The 24,267-nt window shown below is 42.7% G+C and overlaps 2 protein-coding genes across 2 annotated transcripts in view; one reads left to right on the top strand and one right to left on the bottom strand.

Annotated features, from left to right (window-relative positions):
• Positions 1 to 214: 214 nt before the first annotated feature.
• Positions 215 to 2,264, top strand: tmem126a (transmembrane protein 126A). Its single transcript, XM_084332437.1, has 3 exons — positions 215 to 568; positions 945 to 1,152; positions 1,699 to 2,264. Exons 1-3 carry the CDS (start codon positions 340 to 342, stop codon positions 1,922 to 1,924), a joined length of 663 nt encoding a protein of 220 aa, XP_084188563.1. The 5' UTR covers positions 215 to 339; the 3' UTR covers positions 1,925 to 2,264.
• Positions 2,265 to 5,777: 3,513 nt separating this feature from the next.
• Positions 5,778 to 24,267, bottom strand: part of LOC311242897 (ras-GEF domain-containing family member 1C-like) — a gene marked incomplete at its 5' end in the record, with an annotated part of 23,485 nt that continues 4,995 nt past the window's right edge. Inside the window, 8 exons of the mRNA XM_084331960.1 lie at positions 5,778 to 6,850; positions 7,137 to 7,209; positions 8,615 to 8,738; positions 12,420 to 12,515; positions 14,320 to 14,415; positions 16,967 to 17,046; positions 17,412 to 17,514; positions 19,819 to 19,920. Coding sequence (XP_084188086.1) covers positions 6,826 to 6,850; positions 7,137 to 7,209; positions 8,615 to 8,738; positions 12,420 to 12,515; positions 14,320 to 14,415; positions 16,967 to 17,046; positions 17,412 to 17,514; positions 19,819 to 19,920 — 699 coding nt within the window. The 3' untranslated portion in view covers positions 5,778 to 6,825. The remainder of the gene's footprint in view (positions 6,851 to 7,136; positions 7,210 to 8,614; positions 8,739 to 12,419; positions 12,516 to 14,319; positions 14,416 to 16,966; positions 17,047 to 17,411; positions 17,515 to 19,818; positions 19,921 to 24,267) is intronic.

Raw genomic sequence — 24,267 nt, 5'->3', positions numbered from 1 at the left:
TGTATCTTCTTCTTGTCTAACTCCAGGGTAGATGGCAAATAAGCTAATTTCCCAAAATGTTGGAGTTTTCCTTTAAAACAGCGCAGGTTCGTGGCTGCCACTGTCACAGGCTTGCCCCTTGAGAGGATTCTCCGGCGCTGCAGCTCGACCCTACTGGAGTGCAAAACACAAAAAACGCCCACCGCGCTTGGAATTCTGGGACTGACATGGCTGCGCCCTCGAAAGACGCAGACAGCAACATTAAACACGTGAAAAGAAAACCGAGTCGCCCGTAATATTACTGTGTATTGAATTTAGATTGGGTTGTACTAGTAGTACCACGGCGTGGCAATCCTGGCCATGGGGGATTTAAACATGTCGGACAACAACGACGTCCTAGAACAGAAAGACACCGAGAAGCCACCACCACCACCGAGAATCATTCGCATCATGATCCAAAACTTCGAACGGCTCCCCGACCTTGACAAGAAACTCTTCAACTATGGACCCTTGTACCTCGCCGGTAACGGCTCTTTAGCGGGACTGATCGCCAACAGCTTGTACCGGAGAGCACTGAATGTCACACAAGGTATGTTGTGTATGTCATAAATGTCTCTTATGAATTGAAAACCCACCCCCCCCTCCAAATAGACAGTCTCCTCCCCATCATATGTATATATTTTCTGTTAGGATCTCTGAGTAACAGTACTGTATATTTGCATATCATGTCACAAATGTAACAGTACTATATATACCTGTATGTCATGTATGTCCCTATGTCATGATGTCATGTATGTTGTGCATGTCATAAATGTCACTATGAATTGAAAATGGGGGACCCTGATGTAAACAAGACGAAAGTCTTTCTCTGGTCTGCATCCCCTTAACAATTGTGTGTATTGAGCCGTACTGTATTGTACCCATTCTGCAATCTGTTAAATAAAGTTTTCATTCATTCATTCAAGGACTCGTCACGTCCAGCCTGCCGATGGCTGTCCTCCCCTTCTTGACGACGTTCGTCATGTACAACGCGGCGGTGTCCAGACCGTTAATGTCGGGTGACCTCAACTGTCCCTCATGCGCCCTCATAAGGGGGGGACTGGTGGGCGTCCTGGGGGCCGGGGTGTACCCCATTCTCCTGGCGTTACCCGTGAACGCGGGCCTCGCGAGCAGGTGAATTGTGAAACTGGCCCCTGTAAAATGTCCTAACTCAACCCCCTCCAATGTACAGCAAATGTCCTAACCCAACCCCCTCCAATGTACAGCAAATGTCCTAACCCAACCCCCTCCAATGTACAGCAAATGTCCTAACCCAACCCCCTCCAATGTACAGTAAATGTCCTAACCCAATAATACACGAGACCCTCTTCTTGGGACCAAGTAAGGTTTCGTCGATAATCCAATGTACAGTTACCTCGTCCAATGTACAGTTTCTTTGTCAAATGTATATACTCTCTTTTTTAGACTCTTTTTGTATCACAAACCGTACTGTATTTGTACATCTGGTATGTCATAAATGTATAGATGTAGCAGTACTGTCTATCTGTATGTCATGTATGTCATTATATGTTATGATGAATTGAAAATGGGGGACCCTGATGTAAACAAGACGAAAGTCTTTCTCTGATCTGCATCCCCTTAACAATTGTGTGTATTGAGCCGTACTGTATTGTACCCATTCTGCAATCTGTTAATAAACATTATCAATCAATCAATCAGGTACAACACGGCACCGATGCCGGAGAAGGGCAACGTCCTGCGGTTCTGGGTGGAGCTCTCCAGACCCATCCTGAGGAGGATGAGGGCCGTGCTGGTGCTGCAGGCGGTCTTCGGCACCTACCTGGGTAACCGGCACTTCGAAACCTACGTGAAGCTGGCTGAGATTGTGCGCTCTGGCGGGGGGGAGGAACTCACAGATTCCAAAGAGGATCTAATTTTTGAATAGACCCTGGTTATACTATATAGGCCAAAGTTATCATTGTATTGATTTCTATAATATCTTGTCTGCACTTACCCGCACCCAGTGATGAATGATCATGCAGTCTGATTTTGGACTATAATATGGAAAAGTATAATGTATATATTTTTATTTATGTTTGTCTTTTATGAAGATATCGTGCCATCCGGTCTGTTTAGTAGAGTATGACGTACTAGTTGTTTTTCACAATTAAATGCGTGAAACTAAGTTATGTTTGTTTGACCCTGCCTTTCTTCATACATGATTGGAAGATGGGACATATAAGCCCCATCGTTTTGTATAACCTATAGGCTACTCGTTTTTACCCATTTAATGGGAGCCTAGAGCCAGGAGCAAACTTGTGATCTAAGTATAAGTTATACTTGAAATTATTCCTCTACATATGATCTGACCCATCCACTTAACAGCAGTGGGCAGACAAGTGCTCAGGGTCCAACTCCATGTTATACCAGTACCTTGATCAAGGGCAATGGCAGGAGTATACCATATACTGGTTTTGGTGTAGGGGGGGGGGGGCACGCAAACGGCATGCAACTTCACAGAATGGCCTCCCCGTCATGTTCAAACCCAGTACCTCTTCCTATGAGGCAACAGTGATATGATATATGATATGATACATTTATTTATATTGCGCCCCTCAACCAATAGTTACATCCCGGGAGAGAGAAAGAGAAAACAAACAAAAAAGACGAGAACAAAACGAAAAACAGAAAAATGCAGGCAGTCCAACCAATCGGATAGAGAACAGACGGACATAGTACACCACACATGCAACAATACAAAAAAAAGAAAAAGAAAAACTAGCTCATGGATTGTTTATGGCGAATAGGTGGGTATTGAGCATGGCCTTAAAGGTCCGTATAGGGTGCTTGCAGATTTCAGGTTGAGTGGGTGTGCCAACCACTGCACCACCATGCCTGCCGCGCTTAAGGTCGCTGGTTTGAATCCCGGGTGGGAGAAGTGAACAACTGACTCCTTCCGCAACTAGTGATGAATCTCCCTCTCCCCTGCAAGTAGCCTATACTCCCCCAAGCCTTTGCTGAAAATGACAATAATGTTTATAGCCAACTTGCCTGGTTAAATAAGGGTTTATGGGAAATTGTGGTCAATACAGAAGGCTATTTGTATTGTTCCGAGTGTAAACCCAAGCATTTCAGTGCACATGTAAAACACACAGTCAAACTGCACAGTTTATTTTTATTAAAAGCTTAAAAATAAAAACGTAAACTTTGAACTATGACGGAGCCCACATTCTGTCAGCTGGCCAGTTACGGTGTATTCGGTCGGTTCTCGTCAACTTGTAAAGTCGGCAATTCATTCATTCATGTGACCAAATGGTATGAGGCGATAGCGTTGGGGTCGTAGTGTCAGGACCGACAGATTATTCAACCTTTCTTTCTTGATGCAGGTGGTTTGAGCAATGGGGTTCTGGTCCCACAGCCCAATGGTAAAATATAAATTTTTTCACTCAATATTAGGCCGTATGTTCCCACATTTCTTAAGATATCTCTCAAAATGAGGCCCTATGTTCCCACATTTCCAAGATATCTCTCAAAATTAGGCCCTATGTTCCCACAGCCCAATGTTCCCAGACGAACCCTCTACTACCGGAGGACAATTGGATAATAGGTTGGGTGTAGTTGGCTACCAAATTAAGAGGAAGGGGGATACAATCGGACACAAATCTATGAAAAAAGGAAATGTGGAAACATAGGGCCTAATTTTGAGGAAAAATCGTAGACATGTGGGAACATAGGGCTGTGGGAACACGGGCATGCTCCCTGAGCAATTTTTTTCGGAATCCCAGCATGTCAATATCATATTTATGATAATGTGTCATGATACTCCATGTTCATAATAAAGTATGTTTGCACCTCAAAAGGTGAAGGGTCAATGAAACGTCACAACTCGGAACGTTTCATTGGAACTTGGCCAAGTTTACCACTTGGTCGGCGTTCGAGTGCACCTCGCTGGTGGCAAAGTACATACAAATTCAATACATGTACGACTTTATAAGTTGCCAAGGACTGACCGAATGCAATGCCCTTCAGTCCCATGCACACAGCCCACGAGTGCATCTGTGGTCAAAGATTTAAAGGTAGTCTTATTTATAAAACATTTAATTAAAATGGGGAACGAAAAAAAAAAAAGCAGAATTGAAGGCTTAGGCTCGTCATGGACCACGTGTTCGTTGAGCTCTGGCAATTATTTATTGAGACATCTCACCTAGAATCCGAGGTGTCTATAGCTTAAACTTAGGCTTTTTTTCCCTTCTTCTTAGGAATGCATTACAAAGAAAGCAAGTTCATCAGTAAAGAATACAATGACAATGAACAAAACCAGTTTGTTAGCGAGAGGGAAAGGTGCTTCAGAAAACACTGACATCAATCAAGTTGAATCGTACTGTTTCTTAAAAGCTTGTAATTACTTAAATTATTACACAGTTCCCACCCCCCTGACAACCCTCCTTTCTCCCCCCCCCCCCACACCCTTTTTTTTTTTTGATCCACTTTTTCTCCCATTTTTCCATATTTTCTCCCATCCCAATTTCGTATCATTCAATTCAACCCTCCCCTGTCACGAACGCTGTTTCTTGCCTCCCACAAGCCGGCTGCAATGTGGACTAAGTCATACATAGCACAAGTCCCCTCCGGTACTTGAGGTAACAGCAGTCGCATCTTTTCACCTGCACAGCTCGATCTCTCAGTGTCGAGGAGTAACGCGTGGGAGGCTCACGCTGCCCCCGACACTTCCTGATTCTACTGCGCAGGCGCACCAACCGACTTGTAGGAGTCGCTTGTTCACAACGTTCGATCCCCACCCTTCAGTTTTCCCTCCCCGTAATACGGCCAATGTGTATTACTGCGGACGACCAGCCAAACTGAAAAACAATGTGGAGAGCTGGATTCGAACACGCGAATCCTAGCGTCTCCACACTGGTGGCGAGTGCCTTGCCCACTACACCACCTAGCCGCCCTCCCCCCCCACACCCTTAACGATACCCCCCCCCCCCCACCCACCCCCGGATCACAAGAAAACCGTCAAAAAACGTAACGTTCAATGACTACCCCACGAAACGACATACAACACATTTCAAGCCAAACAAACCCCGAATAGACCACCGCAACACTGCCGGTACTTTGAGCTCATGGGAGATGGGGGGGGGGGGGGGGGTAAAATGAATGAATGTTGATTAGAGCCTTGACATAAGTGGTTGTAGCTACGGCTGTGGGGGCGCTGGAGACATGATCCAATAGACTTTTTTATACGCCTGAGTCTCCTGAACAACCCCAAGTCGATCTGCACTTTTCCCGCACCTACTCCCCACGAGCTCCATGTAACGACGTGGAAGTGCAGTGGTCTATTGTCGTGACGACAAGCCACTCGTATGGCACGACTTTCCCAACCTCCTTCAGCAAAATGAAAGACAACGTCTCCCGATTCTTCCGTCTTGTCCACTGAGCAAAACAGACTCTTACAATTCAAATCACCCCATGACATAATTGTATATAGTGGTTAATAATCACTACAACACTCGTGTCCCCCCCCCCCCCCTAGTGGTCGTCTCAACAATACTTCCAGTCTTCACAGGGTGCTAAATAATAATAATAATGCCTCTTTAAAACACTGGCGGGTAGCATGCCGTTATAACTTCATATTCAGAAAAAAAAATAATAAAAACTATACATCTGTCGGGACAGAAATCTCCATAAATATATCAGACAACTGAACGTCAGTCAGAGAGAGAACTTCCTGTAGGAGCGGGAAGTTGCAGGAATATGTTTCGGGGGGTTAAAGTAATCTATACACGGTCTACACCTGACCTCTCAATATGATTGTTTTATACGGTACGTTTCGTGTTTTCATGGCACAATTTACAGATACAGAGTAAACACTGGTCGAGGAAAAGTTCATGTACCCACACACGCCCTCCCAAAAAAAAAAAAAAAAACACAAGGATTAGAGATGACCCTTAAACATACCCTGGTGTTGACACCCCTCCTCATTAAAGGGTGAGGCGTTGAGCGTTCGTTCGTACAAACAGGTGCCTCCGCTGCGTCACGCACGCACACACACACACACACACACACACACACACACACAAACAAACACACACATGGTCATGGTGACACATACACACGGATTAAAAAACGACGTGTGAAATAAATAAAGGAGCTTGACGGACTGATAATAATGCTGCAGGCAGGCCTGTCCTCACACATGCCTTCCGTTGTACAAGTAATAGAAGTGGGCAGCAGATACGGGCTAGCCAGCGCCCCTTCACACCACACTTCAGTTCATTCAGCACAGTACACTTAAAGAAAAAAGAAAAAAACAATGTTCACAAGGCTTTGGACCAGAGAAAAAGAGAGAGAGAGAGAGAGAGAGAGAGAGAGAGAGGGGGGGGGGGTGATACAAAAACAATATCAGTAGGAATTTCATTTTAAGAAAGTTAGTATTCCCTGTAACTGTACACTCCTCCACGGCGGTAAACACATTCCCACAGAGTAAACACACATCGACCAGGGGGATAGATCCGTCACAAACATACGCTACCCCAATCAACAACAGTTCATATATACTGCAAAGGCATTTCACTCCAGTGTCCGTAACTTCACTTTTTTTCTTCTTTTTCACTGTGTTCTTGATGAATCCTGTTTTTTTTGTCTCCATTGTTTTTGTTATTGTTGTTGTTGTTGTTGTTGTTGTTGTTGTTGTTGTTGTTGTTGTTGTTGTTGTTGTTGTCTTTTCTTCATAGAAAACCACCTAAGTACCAGCTATAGGCTCCTTCACAGTTTGTTGTAGTGCAATCCGTACACACGCGCTCCCCCGTGCGCCGGCCTGGGGGGTCGTACAGCTGCTGTACCTCATGTCTTCCCCAGAACGTTAGACCTGGCGGGGGGAGACGGAGAGAGGAACACACGGTGGTTAACCCTTTCACTACCACACCACCAAACGGTTAACCCTTTCACTGTGACACGACAAAGGGTTAACCCTTTCACTACCACACTATACCGAAGAATGATCTTTCACTACCACACTACAGACTGTGTAGTGTGGTGAGTGAACGGGTTCACCTTCACTACCGCCTTAGCTCTGTGAGCCACGGGATGCCCGGTAACAGAGAGAGCGAGCGTTCACTCACTTCACCGTGACCAGCGCCGGGGCGTGTTCTTACCTGAGTGCTTTCCACCTGTCCTTCTCCACTTGGTTCTCTGGACTCTCACTCTCATAGGACGCAAGGTAGAGTCCTAAGGGGGGGAGAGGAGAGAGATGGGAGAAGGAGAATAGTAAGAATAACAGGACTTATTAACACTTTGGCTGCCATGAAACGTCTTTAGACGTCATTGCCGGCCATGCTAAAGTTGCCGGAGGACGCTGTACAGCGTCCTTATATCAATATTTCAAAAATCTGCGATCGGATTCATATGTCCCCTCCGCTGGCCTGAGATCCACCAGCAGGACCCACTGAGCTCTCTGGCGGTTCAGGAGCGCCATCTGGTGGCCGATCGGCGCAATCGCTTAACAGGATGTGCCATAGAGGTTGTGCTAGACGTCCGTATTACTTCCGGGCACTCGCTATAGGTCCCGGGACTCTGGCTCGTCACGCTACACAGTGATCGATTGCCAATAACTCGATAAACAACATGATTTGGACGTATATACCATTATACAAGCTGGAGATGGACCGGGTAAATTTACATCCCATAATGATAAGATTTCTACTCTACGATGATCGCCCAACGGCGCGCGGAGACTGGGGTGAGTTTTAGCGTGTAACGTTACCGTCTTCGATACTAACTGCTATTATCAACATTTGACCCACATTAGATGATTGGTATAACGCTGCCCACGGAATTATAAACGCCCCCTAGCCCACCCGGTCAACATCAGATGACGTGTAGTAACTTCTAGAAGTACGTCTAGTTGGAATTTTTATATCGCGCTGATTGCCATAAAACTGTATTGCATCATCAATATAATGCATTTGGGGCTATAGATCACGTTCTGGAGAAAGCTGCAGAAAGAGATGAAAACATACTTATACATTAGACCATACTTTACTATGAATATGTGAATGAAAAAGTTTAACGTTGCTACACAATGAACAATACATATAGGACTTTGAATGGGCCCTAATAATGGCAATGTAGCAATAGAATTTAAAAAGTTATAGCCATGCAAAGAAGGGGTACTTCTCCATAGACAAATAGAGCCGGCAACCTATGGTATATCATGAATTTAACCCAAGGCAACCAAAGTGTTAAAGAGACTACAAAATGGCATTGAAGGGGGCACCTCGCCACAAAAGCAATGCTGATTTTATTTTGCACATAATCTCACACACGTTCAAAAACTCATCCATTTGGTTTGACAGTTATTGAGAGTAAAAGAGTTTGAAAACGGCCACCAGTGATGTCATCGGGGGACATTGGATCCTTGTGTTGTGTTAATCACACAGCACCGTGAAATGATGTAGATCTGTAATTAACACAACACAAGGATCCAATGTCAACCACTGATGGCCACATAAATAATTTGTGTGCAAAACTGAGTTTTTGGGATGTGCGTGAGATTATGTGCAAAATGAATCGGCATTTTTTTTTTTGACGAAGTGCCCCTTTAAGAGGAGCGGCTTGTAAAGGTTCTTCTCACCGTCCTCGCTGAAGATGGGGGCGGTGTGGAGGTAGTGGAGGATGGCTCTGTCCTGCTCAAACGGACACTCCACCTGCTTCCACGTCATGAACTCCCCCACCTGCCGCGCCAACTCCACAAACTTCTGCCAGGGCGACATCACAAAGGGGGAGAAGAAATGGTCACGAACCGGAAACAACTAGTGAGCAAGATGAGATGCAGATGGATTTCCATCCATGTGTCTGCACTCTCCACGTCAGTGGTCCTCACTCAGTGATGTTTCATGTCAAGGACCCACCACCACGGGCCTTTCTGTGTGGAGTTCCCCCCCGCGCTCGCGAGGGTTTCCCCTCCGGAAAAAGAGATAAACCCAATGGATAAACACGCAGAACAGATTGGGGCAGGCATTCTGGAAAGATGTGACCCAACAATTATCAAAACTCGTATCTTGGAATATACCTGTACACCCCTCGGTATTACTATTGAATGATGTTTTTGAGTTTGCAGTGAATCCACAGCTAAAGAGATTGGTTTTATCGGGTATCACAGTAGCTAAAAAGCTGATCGCATCACGCTGGTTTCAACCGGAAAAAATTTGCCGGAAAGTTTGGTTTCTTACATATCTCGATGTGATTTATCAAGAAATATCTACAGCAAGAATTCTGGGTCTCAATGAATCCAAAATGTCAATGTGGTTAGAAGTGGTGGAGAGAATAAAAGCTAGCTTATAATGGTAGTGTCTGGTTAGGTGCGAGGGATAGTCCCAAGGTGGGGTCCGGGAGGGGGGGGGTTCGAGCTGGAGCATAATGTGTGTAGGTTTTTAGATAACAGGTATTATGGGTATATCTTATATAAGACAATTAACTAAAATGTGATCTCATTGGATGTGCTCTGACAATTAATGCTTGTATATCTTATCGTGTGTTGTCATGTTTGTTTATGTGTTTGTTTAAAAAATAATAAAAAAATAAAATACAGAACAGATTGGGGCACTTGGATTGGTCCCCGGTGTGTCTGCTCCCGGCTGCCCTTGGGGCGAAGGATGACGGGATGGGTTAAGCGCAGAGAGGACATTTCATCGGCGACCCAAATGCATGTGTGTGTGTGTGTGTGTGTGTTCCTACGTGTCGCCCATCTCACATTTGTGTGTTCGCTGCATGACAATGTAGCAATGCGTGCTACAAATAAAGACTTCGTGAAGTCCAGTTTCTATTGATGACGTAATCATCCAGGGACCCCCATTTTAAGACCTTGTCCCAGGGAAGACCGTAGGGATGGGCATCGGGTTGAATATTCAAATAGTCGTTAAATGATAAAGTTTAAACAAGGCATTTATTATGACGACCACAAGACATTTTCTACAAATCCTACACAGACTCGTTTTTTTTATCACTTCCCTTTTATCACTTTTTTGAATCCTTCATCTTGGTTGGTATGGCCATCTAAATATCAAATCGAAGAACGCACTGGCAGAAATAGTGAATACCAGCAGTAAAACAACAGATGGTCCAGCAGAGCAGCCTGTCTGTTCTGTTTAACAGGCAGGTGATGATGAAGAGGTCTGACTGCACCACCCTCTTCATCAGGAGCTCTACCCCCCTGGCACCTGCTTCAGATTCCCCACAGTCGAGACAAACAGACACAAACACTCAGTCATCCCCACAGCCGTTACCCTCCTCAACTCAAGGGAAAATGAGGTAGCTTGCCCCGTCACGAGTATGTAAGGCCTACTTGGCTCCCTGCCTACTAGGGATGGGTACCGAATTCGGTTCTTTTGAGGTACCGAACCGAAACACGTCGGTACTACCGAGTATCGATTCAAGTGAGATACAAAAAAAAAAAAATTTTAACTTTTTTTTTACCTTTTTTATTTTCATGTCAACGTTCACACGCACAATATATGCTTACCTAGGATTTGACTTGATTCAACAACAAAGCAGTTGGAGCAATGACAAGCCGAAAACGGTCGAAATTGTAGTTATTTGAAGTTAGGATTTTTTTTTCACGACTGAGGTAGGTAAATAATTTTTTTTTAGACTAAAGTACCGAAAAAAGGTACCGTTGGGTACCGGTATCGATTCACAGGTACCGGTACCGTATCGGTTCAAATGTGAACGGTACCCATCCCTACTGCCTACTACTACATTGGCTCCCTGTCTCTTCTAGAATTGATTTTAAAGTTATTTTACTTGTGGGTCGTCCGAGTGTCGCACCGCATACAGCACTACGGTGCCACACGGCCGACCCGGGTTCGACTCCCGGACCCGGTGATCTTTGCCGAATGTCTTCCCCGGTCTATCTCCCATTCCTCCTCTCTCTCTCTCTCTCTCTCTCTCTCTCTCTCTCTCTCTCTCTACCGGACTGCCCGGTAGCAAAAATCAATAAAAACCTACAAAAACATACCGTGTTTTACTTGTGTATAAGGCCTTAAATCACTTAGCATCATTTTATATCACAGTTTCTCTGCTGTTTTACACCCCTTCAAGAACACTTAGGTCCACTGAAGCAAGTCTTTTTTATTGTCCCCAAAGTGCCCCACAGAAAAATGGCAGAATCATCTTTCTTCTATTATGCACCGAAACTGTGGAACACTGAGGTGGGCTCAGTGGAGGTTGTTAAACGGCATTTGAAAACACATCTCTTTAACTGTATTTAGTAACTCCCTTTGCTTCAATCATTTAATTTAATTTATTCTTCTTTCTATTTATTTTATTGCTTGTGATATGCAATTTGTCTACCGAGTCCTGCTTTTCTTTTATCATTCTATTATTAATTTGTACATTTAAATATTTTTTTCGTCAAAGCACTCTGGGCTGCTTACTATTGCATGAAAAGTGCTCTATAAATAAATATAAATATTATTATTATTACTTGTAGGATGAGGTTTATGTTTATGATTCCTGATTATGTTGTCGCCGCTGGACGATGTTGTTGATGTGTTTTGATGCTATAGAATAGAATAGAAATACTTAGGGATGTCCGATATTGGCATTAAAATGTAATATCGGAAATGATCGGTATCGGTTTTCAAAATATATATATATTCTTTCTTTTTACATTTATTTAACATTTATTTACCCAGGCAAGCAAGTAAGAACAAATTCTTATTTGATTTATTTTCAAAAGTATGCATAATGTTGTGTTAATTCCACGACAAGAGTTATGTAATGTTAATTACCTGACATTATTCAGTTTTTGGGGGGGGGGGGGGGGACCCGCATATATCGGTATCGGTTGATATCGGTATCGGAAATTAAGAGTTGGACAATATCGGATATCGGTAAAAAAGCCAATATCGAACATCCCTACGAAATACTTTATTTAACTGGTCATACTTTATGTAGGGGGATGACAAGTTCAAGTTTCTTTATTAGTTGTCATACAGAAGTACAGAATACTTTTATACAAAATGCTTCTTTCTGTTACGCTCCAGAGACTGCTAGACAAAAGGATAAGTATAAAATAAAATAAGTATAGCAAGTATAAAATAGAAGTCACGTACGTAGACACAAGTGTTCAGTATGTACATATGTACAATGTTCAATGCAGAGTAGAAGTAACTGAGTTACCATACAATATACTATATAGTGCAAAGCAGAAATGGGATGAGGTACAATTTAGGTACAATTTACAGTAAGATGTACTGAGGTATGGGTTGTAGTGCAAATTCTTTGCCAATAAATATAAAATGTGTTTAGGTGTTCTAAAGTGTGTAGAGTGGGTGCTCCAGTGAGTTGTTTGTTTAGGTAGTCATCATTGTATTGTCACAAAGCTCATGTCACGCAAATGAGCCGGATTGTCGGACCTGATGTGAGTTCGGCCTCACCTCGAAGTTGACGTGGCCGTTGGGCAGGCGATTGGCACACCCCTCATTCAGGAAATAAATGTCTTTGATCAGCAGACTGAAGAAGGGAATCACAATCTGAGAGAGGGAAACGGACAGAAGAATAGAGAGCCGATAAATAGAGAGACGGAACACAAGGAATAATTGAACTACTGTTATACAGTATACAGTAAGTCTACATGTATGTTCAAACCAATAGAGCCAACGTTAAAGTTGCACTGTGTCGTTTTGGGAGATATATTTGAAACTCAGAAAATAATTCTATGGAAGTACATTTTCATCACTGAATAAACAAACTTTCCTCAGAGGAAAACTGGGTCCGTGGAACAGTTCATCTTGTTGTTGTTGTTGTTGTTGTTGTTGTTGTTGTTGTTGGGCTTACAATTTTGTTTACTATTCAAGTAGCCTGTTCTTGGCTTACGGTTTAGTTCACTTTAAGTTCACGCTTATGATGACATCAAATCTAAAAGTACATTTTACTCCTATATTTCTGTATATCTTTGGCTGGATAGTGTATATTTAAGATTTTAGAATGTATAGACACGCCAGAATGTATATCCCGGACCGTACTTTATTCTTTATTCTATTTCATTCTTATTTTTAATATTATTCTATTCTTATTCTTATTTTAGTCCTATTGACTACCTATATGTTTATTGTTGTGAAATATTGTTGTCAATCTGTATAGTGCCGAATTTCCCTCTGCATTATTAAAGGATTTCCATTCCATTCCATTCTATTCTATTCTATTCCATTCTATTCTATTCCATTCTATTCCATTCTATTCCATTCTATTCTATTCCATTCCATTCCATTCCATTCTATTCTATTCTATTCTATTCTATTCTATTCTATTCTAATAATCCTAAGAATAAACAAAATAAAAACTGTAAACGGGGGTGCCAGGGTGCAACGCGGCCATCCCAGGTTCGACTCCCGGACCCGGTGACCTTTGCCGAATGTCTTCCCCCTCTATCCTCCCATACTTCCTCTCTTCCTTCTCTCTCTCTGCCGGACTGCCCGGAGAAAAACAATAAAAATCGACCAAAAACATAAAAAAAAATATATATATATATTAGAGCTGGGCCGTTAACGGCGTTAACGTGCTGCGTTAACGCTATACTAGTATCGCGCGATAATATAATTAACGCATTAATCTAAAACATTTTTTTTTCTTCTTTTTTTACATTTTTTTTCTACCTTTATTTACCCAGGGTAGGTTCGCTGAGCACAGATGTTCTTTTCCATTCACACCTGGGAGCTGCCCAGTACAACCACAGTTGACACCATTGGCCACTGAGCAACTCCACTGGAGCAGTTGATTCAAGCCATGTCACATAGTTCAAGTTTGAAATGATTCTTTCTGTTTTGCTCCTGAGTGTGCTAGATACTGTACTGTACTGGTAATATTATGTATTTGTGTTAACTTCTGAATAAAACAACTTATTAAACACAAGTACATCTTATTGAACATTATTTTGATATTTCATTACCAATTATCATAGCAAAACAGCTTTTTCAAACAGTCTGTAATGCATTTTGGAAACGGGAGATGGGCTCATGGTGTAATGGGCCACCTGGCCTGAGAAACATAAGGAGGAAAGAAAAAGTAAGGATTTACTTCTGGTCATTATTTGGGTAGAACACACATATTGTGAATGCCTTCGGCAGTTTTTTTTTTTTTTTTTTAGCCATTTTAATCTAGATTAATCTAGATTAAATCCAGGATTGCAGATAGATTAATCTAGATTAAAAGAATTAATCTATGCCCACATATAATATATATATAAATAAATTATATAAAACTGTGTAAACTAACTACAGGATCTGCAAATTGCATGGAACACCTCAAAGGTCACAATGAATAACAGACAGGCCGTACCCTCTCCCTGTTGCTATTGGCCGTCTGAGAGCGGTGGGCGGCTCCCCTCAGGGCGGTTCTGTAGTTGTAGAAGTTTCCAGTAGGATCCATTTGATGCTGTTGGAGCAAAACGTCAAAAATGCATTTTCATACGAATGTGAAGTTATCGACTGTTTGTTATTTCTGAGGCTCGAGAAACAGCTGGCCTGGTGCCCTTCTCTGGAACGCTGCGAAGTCAAACGACCCGACAGAATAAAGTCACCCCCCCCGGCCTTCCTCGTGTGGTTTTATCCATGAAGAATGTGCAAACATTTTGTTCAAGGGACATGAGCCACAGAGTGGGCAATCAAGAAACACTGGCTCAGTTGATTTGACACTAACAGCGCATCAGTCCTCCTCTGAGCTCTCAGTGAACGAGGGGGAGGAGAGGGTGGAGGAGAGGTAGTTATGTGACTGGAAAAACCACAGCAGCCAGTTTTCTCTCTGTGCGTTCAGTAGAAAGCTATCTGGCTGCACGTTAGCCTAGTTTAGCACAATGAATGGCCGGTTAGCCCTAGGCATTGTCGAACTAACACCTCTCCCGAAGGGTAACCGGCCATGTCCGCTTCCATTCATTGTGCTAAGCTAGGCTAACATGCAGCCAGATAGCTTTCTACTGAACGCACACAGAGAGGAAACTGGTGTCTATCTTCTTGTCTCTCTCTGGAGAAGACGGTAAGCTAATTTCCCAAAATGTTGCCGTGTTCCTTTAAGGAGGGAGAGAGTCGTATCCTTTTTTTTTGTTCCAAATGATTGGAATTCTAAAATTCAAAAACAGTCATATGACCGGTCCAGCCGTTCTAGCACGACTGGACTGGTAATCTGGCCCACCGGGCATTTTCCCGGTGGGCCGACTCACCGTCCTTGGGGCCAATATAATTTGATTTATAAAAAAAAATATTACCGGCCCATAACGCAGGGGCAGCAGCCCATTTGTTATTAATTTTCTATACTGACACTGGGCTGGCCCAATCACATCTCTTACTAAGCCCCACCCCTCTCTCTCTGTTTCTCTATGAAATAAGATGTCGCTCAGAGAGGCTCGCAGGGAGGTAGTGTGAGTGTGATGCCATGATGACGATGGTGATGATTAATTCGATTAATGTCGATAATAACATGATAACATACTCGTAACGCTATCATAAAGTGAGACCGTGAACTACTACTGCATAAGCTATTGGCATTGTTTTTTTTTTTTTATAGCTTAGCTGCTAGCTACTGTAGCATAGTTCCCTAATGCAGTCGCAACTCTGGCTGACTATTCTAACGTTATTTTGTCAGCATCGCGTTGCCGCTAATATAAGCCCAGGTTGCTGTGAGTGACCTAGGTCCATATCGTATCATCATAATATTTTTCAAATCATTAGGATAAGGGTTCCCTTCCCTTGATAAAGATGAACAACAAGGCTGTATAATATACAACACCTGTAGCTCAACTGCAAATGCAAACACGGCTAAACTTATTTTCAGCCAGGTATGTTGAATGAATGAATGAATGAATGACCTTTATTTATATAGCACCCTTCACAGCACGAATGCACAGGGTGCTTTACACTACAGCTTAATATAAAAACACAATAAAACAAAATCATAAATAAATGACAACAACAACAAACAGCAGTTAAAAACAGTGAAACCAGATAGAAAAAGTAGAATAAAAGAATTTGGATCAAATCATGAGTCACTAATTAAAACAAAACTATAGAACAGTGAGGACAAGAAGAAGTGCCTATGTATGCCCAAAGGCCTGTCTGAACAAATGTGTTTTTAGTTGTTTTTTAAAAGAGTTTTCAGAGGGGGCAGTTCGCAGGTCCAGGGGGAGAGCGTTCCAGAGCCTTGGTGCTGTCACCTCGAAGGCTCGATCACCTAATGTTGGTAACTATTAGGATATTATATGGTATGGATTACTAACTGTTATTACTATCTGTGGTGGCTCTGCACCTACACAAATAGTTTTCTTGCTGCTGTGCACACCATTGATTTAATTGCCATATAAATCACATACAAAGATCTAACCATTACTCCTCTCTGAACATGAATATAAAACAAAAAGGGGATCCATTAACTGTGTAAACCTTATGCAATATTCATCATTGATATTTGGATACTTGAAATCTGGATGAACTGAGTAGTTAGTATCAAATTAAATAAGATGGAACAGCTCCATGCATTAATTGAATAAACAACTATTTTCCCATTACCAGTATGGTATTGTTTAAATGTTACAGCTTTTTGCACATCTTTGTCAGGGAATTCCAACAATTCTGGACCTGAATGTATCAGTTCATTGTAATCATCTCTCTCTCTTCTTATGTCTATTCAAGCCTGCTATGATGCAGGTGTTTTTACATCACCACCCAAAACAAGATTCAGCCAAGAGCGAGGGAGTACACTGGTCTACTTGTCCATGGAACTTACTACCCAGCTTTGTAGTGGTTTGGGGGAATAGTACAGTAGGTACGCATATTTAAGGGGACCGCAAGGATGGTGTACTGGTGGGTGGTGTCCGACCGATTGTGGTGGGCGGGTCTGGGCCAAAAATGCCAGGGCCGATTTTTTTGTCCCAGTCCACCAGCCCTGCGTTCTAGTGTTGAGTGCAGTAATGTACAGACAGTAGGCTACTGCTCACCTCCAGAATGAAGAACTTAGCAGTCTTCGCTTTGCCCCAAGTCTTCTTCAGCCGTGACACAGGACTCATGTTCATACCAGCTGCAGAGAAGAAAATATTACTATTAGTACTACAAGGCCACGTATAACCATTGTAATGGTGGATTCAGTGGAAGCACTTAGGGTTGAGTGAGTGAGTGAGTGAGTGAGTGAGTGAGTGAGTGAGTGAGTGAGTGAGTGAGTGAGTGAGTGAGTGAGTGAGTGAGTGAGTGAGTGAGTGAGTGAGTGAGTGAGTGAGTGAGTGAGCGAGTACACCTTTCACTACAGCCGAACAAAAAGGCTGCTTCACAGACCGATCAAAACCGAAACTCAAATAAAAAGAGCACTTTCGTGATAAGAAACAAACAAAACATCCTTGCAATGCTTTGTAAGTAATCAAGCGATGTGGGGCGGTGCGGATGACTCACAGATGATGGCCATGAGGGAGTTGAAGTTTCCGATGTTGAAACACTCCCGGGCCACGTCGATGAAGAACTCGATCACCAGGGCTCTCTGCTTCTTCTTAGCTGGCTGCAGAGACGACACACAACACAACAATATGATGAATTGAAAATGGGGGACCCTGATGTAAACAGGACGAAAGCCTTTCTCTGGTCTGCATCCCCTTCTTAACCATTGTGTGTATTGAGCCGTACTGTATTGTACCCATTCTGCAATCTGTTAATAAAACTTTCAATCAATCAATCAATCAATCACAGAGAATGAAGCGGACCGATTACCAGGCTTCAACCTTTCTTGACCCTCCAATCACAACCGCTGCAATCGCAAAGAGGGGTCGCTTGTATGCCACGGCAATTTAATTAGAAAATAATTCACTCAATTCAGAATTGCATTGTTTTGTTCTCCATTTCTTTTATAAATTTTTTTTTAATGAATTTAAAAAAAATCATTTTAATTAAAAACATTTTTTGTTTTGTTCTCGCTTTCTCGGTTCTCAGGATGAGAGGCAGAGGTTGGAGGGAGATGTAACATGCACGCACACGCACGCGCGCGCACACACGCACATCATGCACACACGCACATGCACACGCACTTACACACACGCACACACACCAATATTTCCCTGGAAGAGCAAGACTGCAGTAACAAAACATGGTCATTAGAGGGCAGTAGCACACTGTGGCTATAGCCTTCTACACTGCTACCCTATTCAGTGAGGGTGCAATATCATCAATAATAATATCAACCAACTGCCCTGATCGAAACTGCCAAGCAATCTATGCCACAAAGCTTTATCATAATGATGATGTGAATTCCAAATAGATCAAGGCATCTTCAAATGATCACCACACACACGCACACACGCACACACACACACACACACAGACAGACAGACAGACAGACAGACAGACAGACAGACAGACAGACAGACAGACAGACAGACAGACAGACAGACAGACAGACACACTCAGACAGACAGACAGACAGACAGACAGACAGACAGACAGACAGACACACACACACACACACACACACACACACACACACACACACAGACAGACAGACAGACACGCACACAGACACAAAGAGGATTTCAAAATTGCCAGTCTGTTTGCGTAGGCGTATGGTTGTTTATCCAAACCACCCAGGAGGGATAGCGCTCGTTTTGGTGCGGATGCAATCACGCAAACAGTGAAAACGACTGAAACTCTAAAACCGTAGCTTATTCAAAAGATTTAATGTGCACGTATACACATTATGAAATACTCCGTGTAAGTGAGCAGTTTAAATGCATTCAAGTGCACGGCCCAATGAGAAAGTTCCAACGACTGGGCACAGCCGCCATCATTTTGTGGCCCATAAATGCGTGGTTTGGTCGTTTTGTTTGGAAGTCTGAAGTTCTCCAGGGGAAGTTAAAGTCACTCACCATCAGGGGTGTATAGTACTTGAGTAATTGTACTTTGTTACAATACTTAAGTACTGTTTTGGGGGGATTTGTACTTTACTCAAGTATTATTAGGTTTGTATACTTGTACTTTTACTCAATTACATTTCAGAGAAAAAAAACATACTTTTTACTCCTTACATTTCAAATGCAGACCTACAAAGTACAAATCTCGCCGAACTAACGTTAACGTTATTAATCCTGCGGCCACACTTTATTTAAAAACAGCCAATCAAATAATCCCCATCAATGGAAAATTAACCCGCCCATACCCATGCTGACCAAGACTAGAAAGCGGGGATCTTTGATTAGACACCTGCTATCAGAAGAATAGACAGTCAGAGTGACAAGCTACAGAAGATGGCCACAAACGATAGTACGAGGACGAAACGGAACATTTCATTCCCCCGGAATAAAAAAAAATAGTTTTTACTTTAACTTTTTAGTACTTAAGTACATTTAAAAGTAGAAACTTTTTTTTACTTTGACTCCAGTGTGTTTTTAGCCAGATACTCTAACTTTTACTCGAGTACAATTTTGAGACGGTACCCATACTTTCACTTAAGTATAATTTCTGGGTCCTACTAATCACCCCAAAGTACCAGAAAATACCAGAAAGTACCCCAAAATACCCCAAAGTATACCCCAAAATACCAGAAAATACCCCAAAATACCAGAAAATACCCCAAAATACACCAAAGTATACCCCAAAATACCAGAAAATACCCCAAAATACCAGAAAAGACCCCAAAATACCCCAAAGTACCAGAAAATACCCCAAAATACCCCAAAGTATACCCCAAAATACCAGAAAATACCCCAAAATACCAGAAAATACCCCAAAATACCAGAAAATATCCCAAAATACACCAAAGTACCAGAAAATACCCCAAAATACCCCAAAGTATACAATTTACACCCCTGCTCACCATGCATATCTCGGTGGCCACCAGGTAACACAGTCTGTTGAACCACCTCACGTAGGCCTCCAGGTTGGTTGTCTTCTTCTTCTTCTGCTCACTGAAGCATGGCTGCTGATGACACACACACACACATGCACACGCACACAACCAGACACACACCCACAGAGAGAACGCTTTCCATAAGTGAGTAGCTACTATAAGTGCTTCTGTACTGATCCTAATTAGTTTGCTATCTACAGACAGACCCCCTACATATGTGATAATAATGACAGAGACAGCTGGCCACAGAACGGAAACAACAGGAGGAGAAGGAGAAGAGAGAGAGAGAGAGAGAGAGAGAGAGAGAGAGAGAGAGAGAGAGAGAGAGAGAGAGAGAGAGAGAGAGAGAGAGAGAGAGAGAGAGAGAGAGAGAGAGAGAGAGTGAAATGAATGAATGAAAACTTTATTTAACAGATTGCAGAATGGGTACAATACAGTACGGCTCAATACATACAATTGTTAAGGGGATGCAGACCTGAGAAAGACGTTTGTCTTGTTTCCATCAGGGTCCCCCATTTTCAATTCATATAGACATATATGACATACATGACATACAGATAGTCAGTACTGCTACATCTATACATTTATGACATACCAGATTTGCAAATACAGTACTGTTTGTGATACAGAAGGAGTCAAGAAAAGGGAGTATATACATTTGACGTAGAAACTGTACATTGGAGGAGGTTGGGTGGGGGGGGTTGGGTACATTGGGATATTGACAACCATACTGGGTAATTTACATTGGAGGTGGTTGGGGGGGGGGGGGGGCACACTGTATAAACAAGTAACACTGTACATTGAGGGGGGGGGGGGAGGAGACACTGTACAAACAAACACAATTGTACATTGAACTATTGACAAAACCATACTAGGTAAATGACTGTACATTGGAGGGGGTTGGGTTAGGATATTTACAGGGGCCAGTGTTGAATTGCAGTCTCCCGTAGGTGTCCCTTGAGAGAGGTTTTGAAAGTGGGTAGTGATCCACATTCCTTTACAGCTTTGGGTAGGGCGTTCCACATTGATGTGGCATAATTGCGAAACGTGTTTAGTCCCTTATTTGAGCCGAATCTGGGTTTAACATGATTTGTGGAGCTCCCTCTGGTGTTGTGATCGTGGTATTCACTGACCTTTGGGAAGTATTTTGACATGTACATGGGTACCTTGGTCGTGTAGTGTATCTTGTAGACCAGGCCCATTGCAAGTTGTTGTACTCTGTCGTCTACTCTAAGCCATCCTAGGTTGTCGAAGTGGGCAGGGGTGAGGTGGGTTCTAGGAGTAAGGTCAAGCAGTAGTCTGACCAGTTTGTTTTGAGATGTTTGTAATTTTGTTTTTAGCGCCTTTGAGGTGCTTTGGTACCATGAGGTGCAAGCATAGTCGTAGTACCCCTGAATGAGTGCTCCTGCCAGAGTCTTCAGGGTGTTCTTGTTTACCGGAGAGGAGATCCGGTACAAGAATCGAGTTCGTTGGTTGACTTTTTTTATTACATTGGATGCCATTTTGTCACAGGAGAGATTAGCCTCTAGGATGGAACCCAGGTAGGTAATTTCATCTTTCCTTGTGACAATATTGTCACCCACTGTAACTGAGAAGCCGTCGGTCTTGCTGAGTTTGTTATTTGAACCGAAGAGAATGGACTCTGTTTTGCCCATGTGTAATGATAGTTTGTTATCAGCGAGCCATATGCAGATTCTGCCTAGTTCCGAGCTGAGGGTTTTTTCAACCTGTAACTTGTTCTTGTCAGAGACCAGCAGGGCTGAGTCGTCCGCAAACAAGAGAGAGAGAGAGAGAGAGAGAGAGAGAGAGAGAGAGAGAGAGATGAATAACAAGGCTGAGCGATGAGGACAAAATATGTTGCGATCATTTTGGCAGATATTGCGATCCCAATATAGCATTTCACTGCCATTATACATCTACAAGGTGTGTGACACAAATAAACATTGACCTAACTGATACTGTATAACTTGCAATATTATGTAAAGTCGTATGTTTAGATTGCGTTATATTTATGTATTATGTATAGATTATGTACATTTCATTTGCATGTTGTTTAAATCTCTCTCAGTACTATACTGTGGAATATACTTATTCACTATGCAAGTATAACACTGTGACATTACCCCTTCTCCTATTAGATTACCCAGTGATGAGCCATCTCATGGTATTATATGGATTTCATATTATATGGATTTCATATTTATATACTGTATTGTATGGACTTTGTATTTTTCAGCTGTATTATATGGACCTAGTGTCTCTGGGTGTGACGACTAAACTCCTTGTATTATATGGACCTAGTGTCTCTGGGTGTGACGACTAAACTCCTTGTATTATATGGACCTAGTGTTTCTGGATGTGACGACTAAACTCCTTGTATTATATGGACCTAGTGTTTCTGGATGTGATGACTAAACTCCTTGTATTATATGGACCTAGTGTTTCTGGGTGTGACGACTAAACTCCTTGTATTATATGGACCTAGTGTTTCTGGATGTGACGACTAAACTCCTTGTATTATATGGACCTAGTGTTTCTGGATGTGATGACTAAACTCCTTGTATTATATGGACCTAGTGTTTCTGGATGTGACGACTAAACTCCTTGTATTATATGGACCTAGTGTTTCTGGATGTGATGACTAAACTCCTTGTATTATATGGACCTAGTGTTTCTGGGTGTGACGACTAAACTCCTTGTATTATATGGACCTAGTGTTTCTGGGTGTGACGATTAAACTCCTTGTATTATATGGACCTAGTGTTTCTGGGTGTGACGACTAAACTCCTTGTATTATATGGACCTAGTGTTTCTGGGTGTGACGACTAAACTCCTTGTATTATATGGACCTAGTGTTTCTGAGTGTGATGACTAAACTCCTTGTATTATATGGACCTAGTGTTTCTGAGTGTGATGACTAAACTCCTTGTATTATATGGACCTAGTGTTTCTGAGTGTGATGACTAAACTCCTTGTATTATATGGACCTAGTGTTTCTGAGTGTGATGACTAAACTCCTTGTATTATATGGACCTAGTGTTTCTGAGTGTGATGACTAAACTCCTTGTATTATATGGACCTAGTGTTTCTGAGTGTGATGACTAAACTCCTTGTATTATATGGACCTAGTGTTTCTGAGTGTGATGACTAAACTCCTTGTATTATATGGACCTAGTGTTTCTGAGTAAAGCATCCCAACTCACTTTCTCCCATTTGTTATCATGTGTATCTTTTAAAAAAGGATTTACAAATGCTCATAATGCAGTGTCTGCTATGTGGATATTGCATACTCTCCTATAGCCCTGAGAGAGAGAGAGAGAGAGAGAGAGAGAGAGAGAGAGAGAGAGAGAGAGAGAGAGAGAGAGAGAGGCAGAATGTGAGTGGAGAGGGACAGATAGAAAGAAAGAATAAGCGATGAGAGAGAGATGAGGAGATGTAAGGATAGAGGAGGAGTCTGTATGTGATCGCTAGAGCGTGTCATCGTGAAGCCAAGCCATAGCTGCAGGCGGAGAGTAGCCTTCTGGCCTGAGCTTAGCCCTGAAGAAACTGACCCCTGTGGGTCATACAGCTCAACTCCAGCACTGCGCTTCTAGTGGTACAGGTTATGGTCAGTCACAGTATCTATGTCTAGTGGTACACGACGTTATGGTCAGTTAGGGCGCGGATCCACCTGCCTCATATTTATGACCGCACGCGTCTTTTTTCAATGTATTCCAATGGGGAGGGAGCGTATGCGGCCGCTCGCGGCCGCCTATAGGAAATGCGCTCCAGTCGGCTTTTTTTTCCAGCGCCTTTTAGCTTTTTTATGCGGCCGCACACAGCCTAGAAAGTTGAAACTTCTGAACTTTCCAGAGCGGTGCGCCGAGCGCATATTCAGACAACCAATCACAACAGTGGCGCCAACTGTAGGGCTTGCGACACAATTTATGTAATCCTGTAACCTGACACCGGCGAGGGACCTCACTTCAACCCGACATCAATATGGAGGAGATGTTGATTTTGGCTGTCTCCACCTACCCAGAGCTGTATGATATGTCCGATAAAAATGATCATAACAAAGACAGGAAAGCCCGTTTGTGGGACCAGATTGGCAGGACCTTTCTCTCTCGTCTCGTCTCGTCATCAGGTAGCTTGGTGCGTCATCACGCTCTCGCTGCGTTTTTTTCTCACCGCATGCGCCCCGCCCCATTACTACGGGCGCACTGCCAGCGTTTTTCAGCTGGAAATATGAGGCAAGTGGACGCGGGCCCTTATAGTATCTATGTCTAGTGGTACACGTTATGGTCAGTTATAGTATCTATGTCTAGTGCAAATGTCATATTGCAATGGCTCTCAAAGCCACAGAGTAAACAGATTTGATACACATTTGATCATTTGGTCACTGGGATCTAAGATAAGATAAGATATTCCTTTATT

The sequence above is a fragment of the Notolepis coatsorum genome, assembly GCF_963971535.1.
Source record: "Notolepis coatsorum genome assembly, chromosome: 16".
Classification (NCBI taxonomy): domain Eukaryota; kingdom Metazoa; phylum Chordata; class Actinopteri; order Aulopiformes; family Paralepididae; genus Notolepis; species Notolepis coatsorum.
The sequence above is the reverse complement of the archived record's forward strand: the minus strand, read 5'-3'. Positions and strand labels throughout refer to the sequence as shown.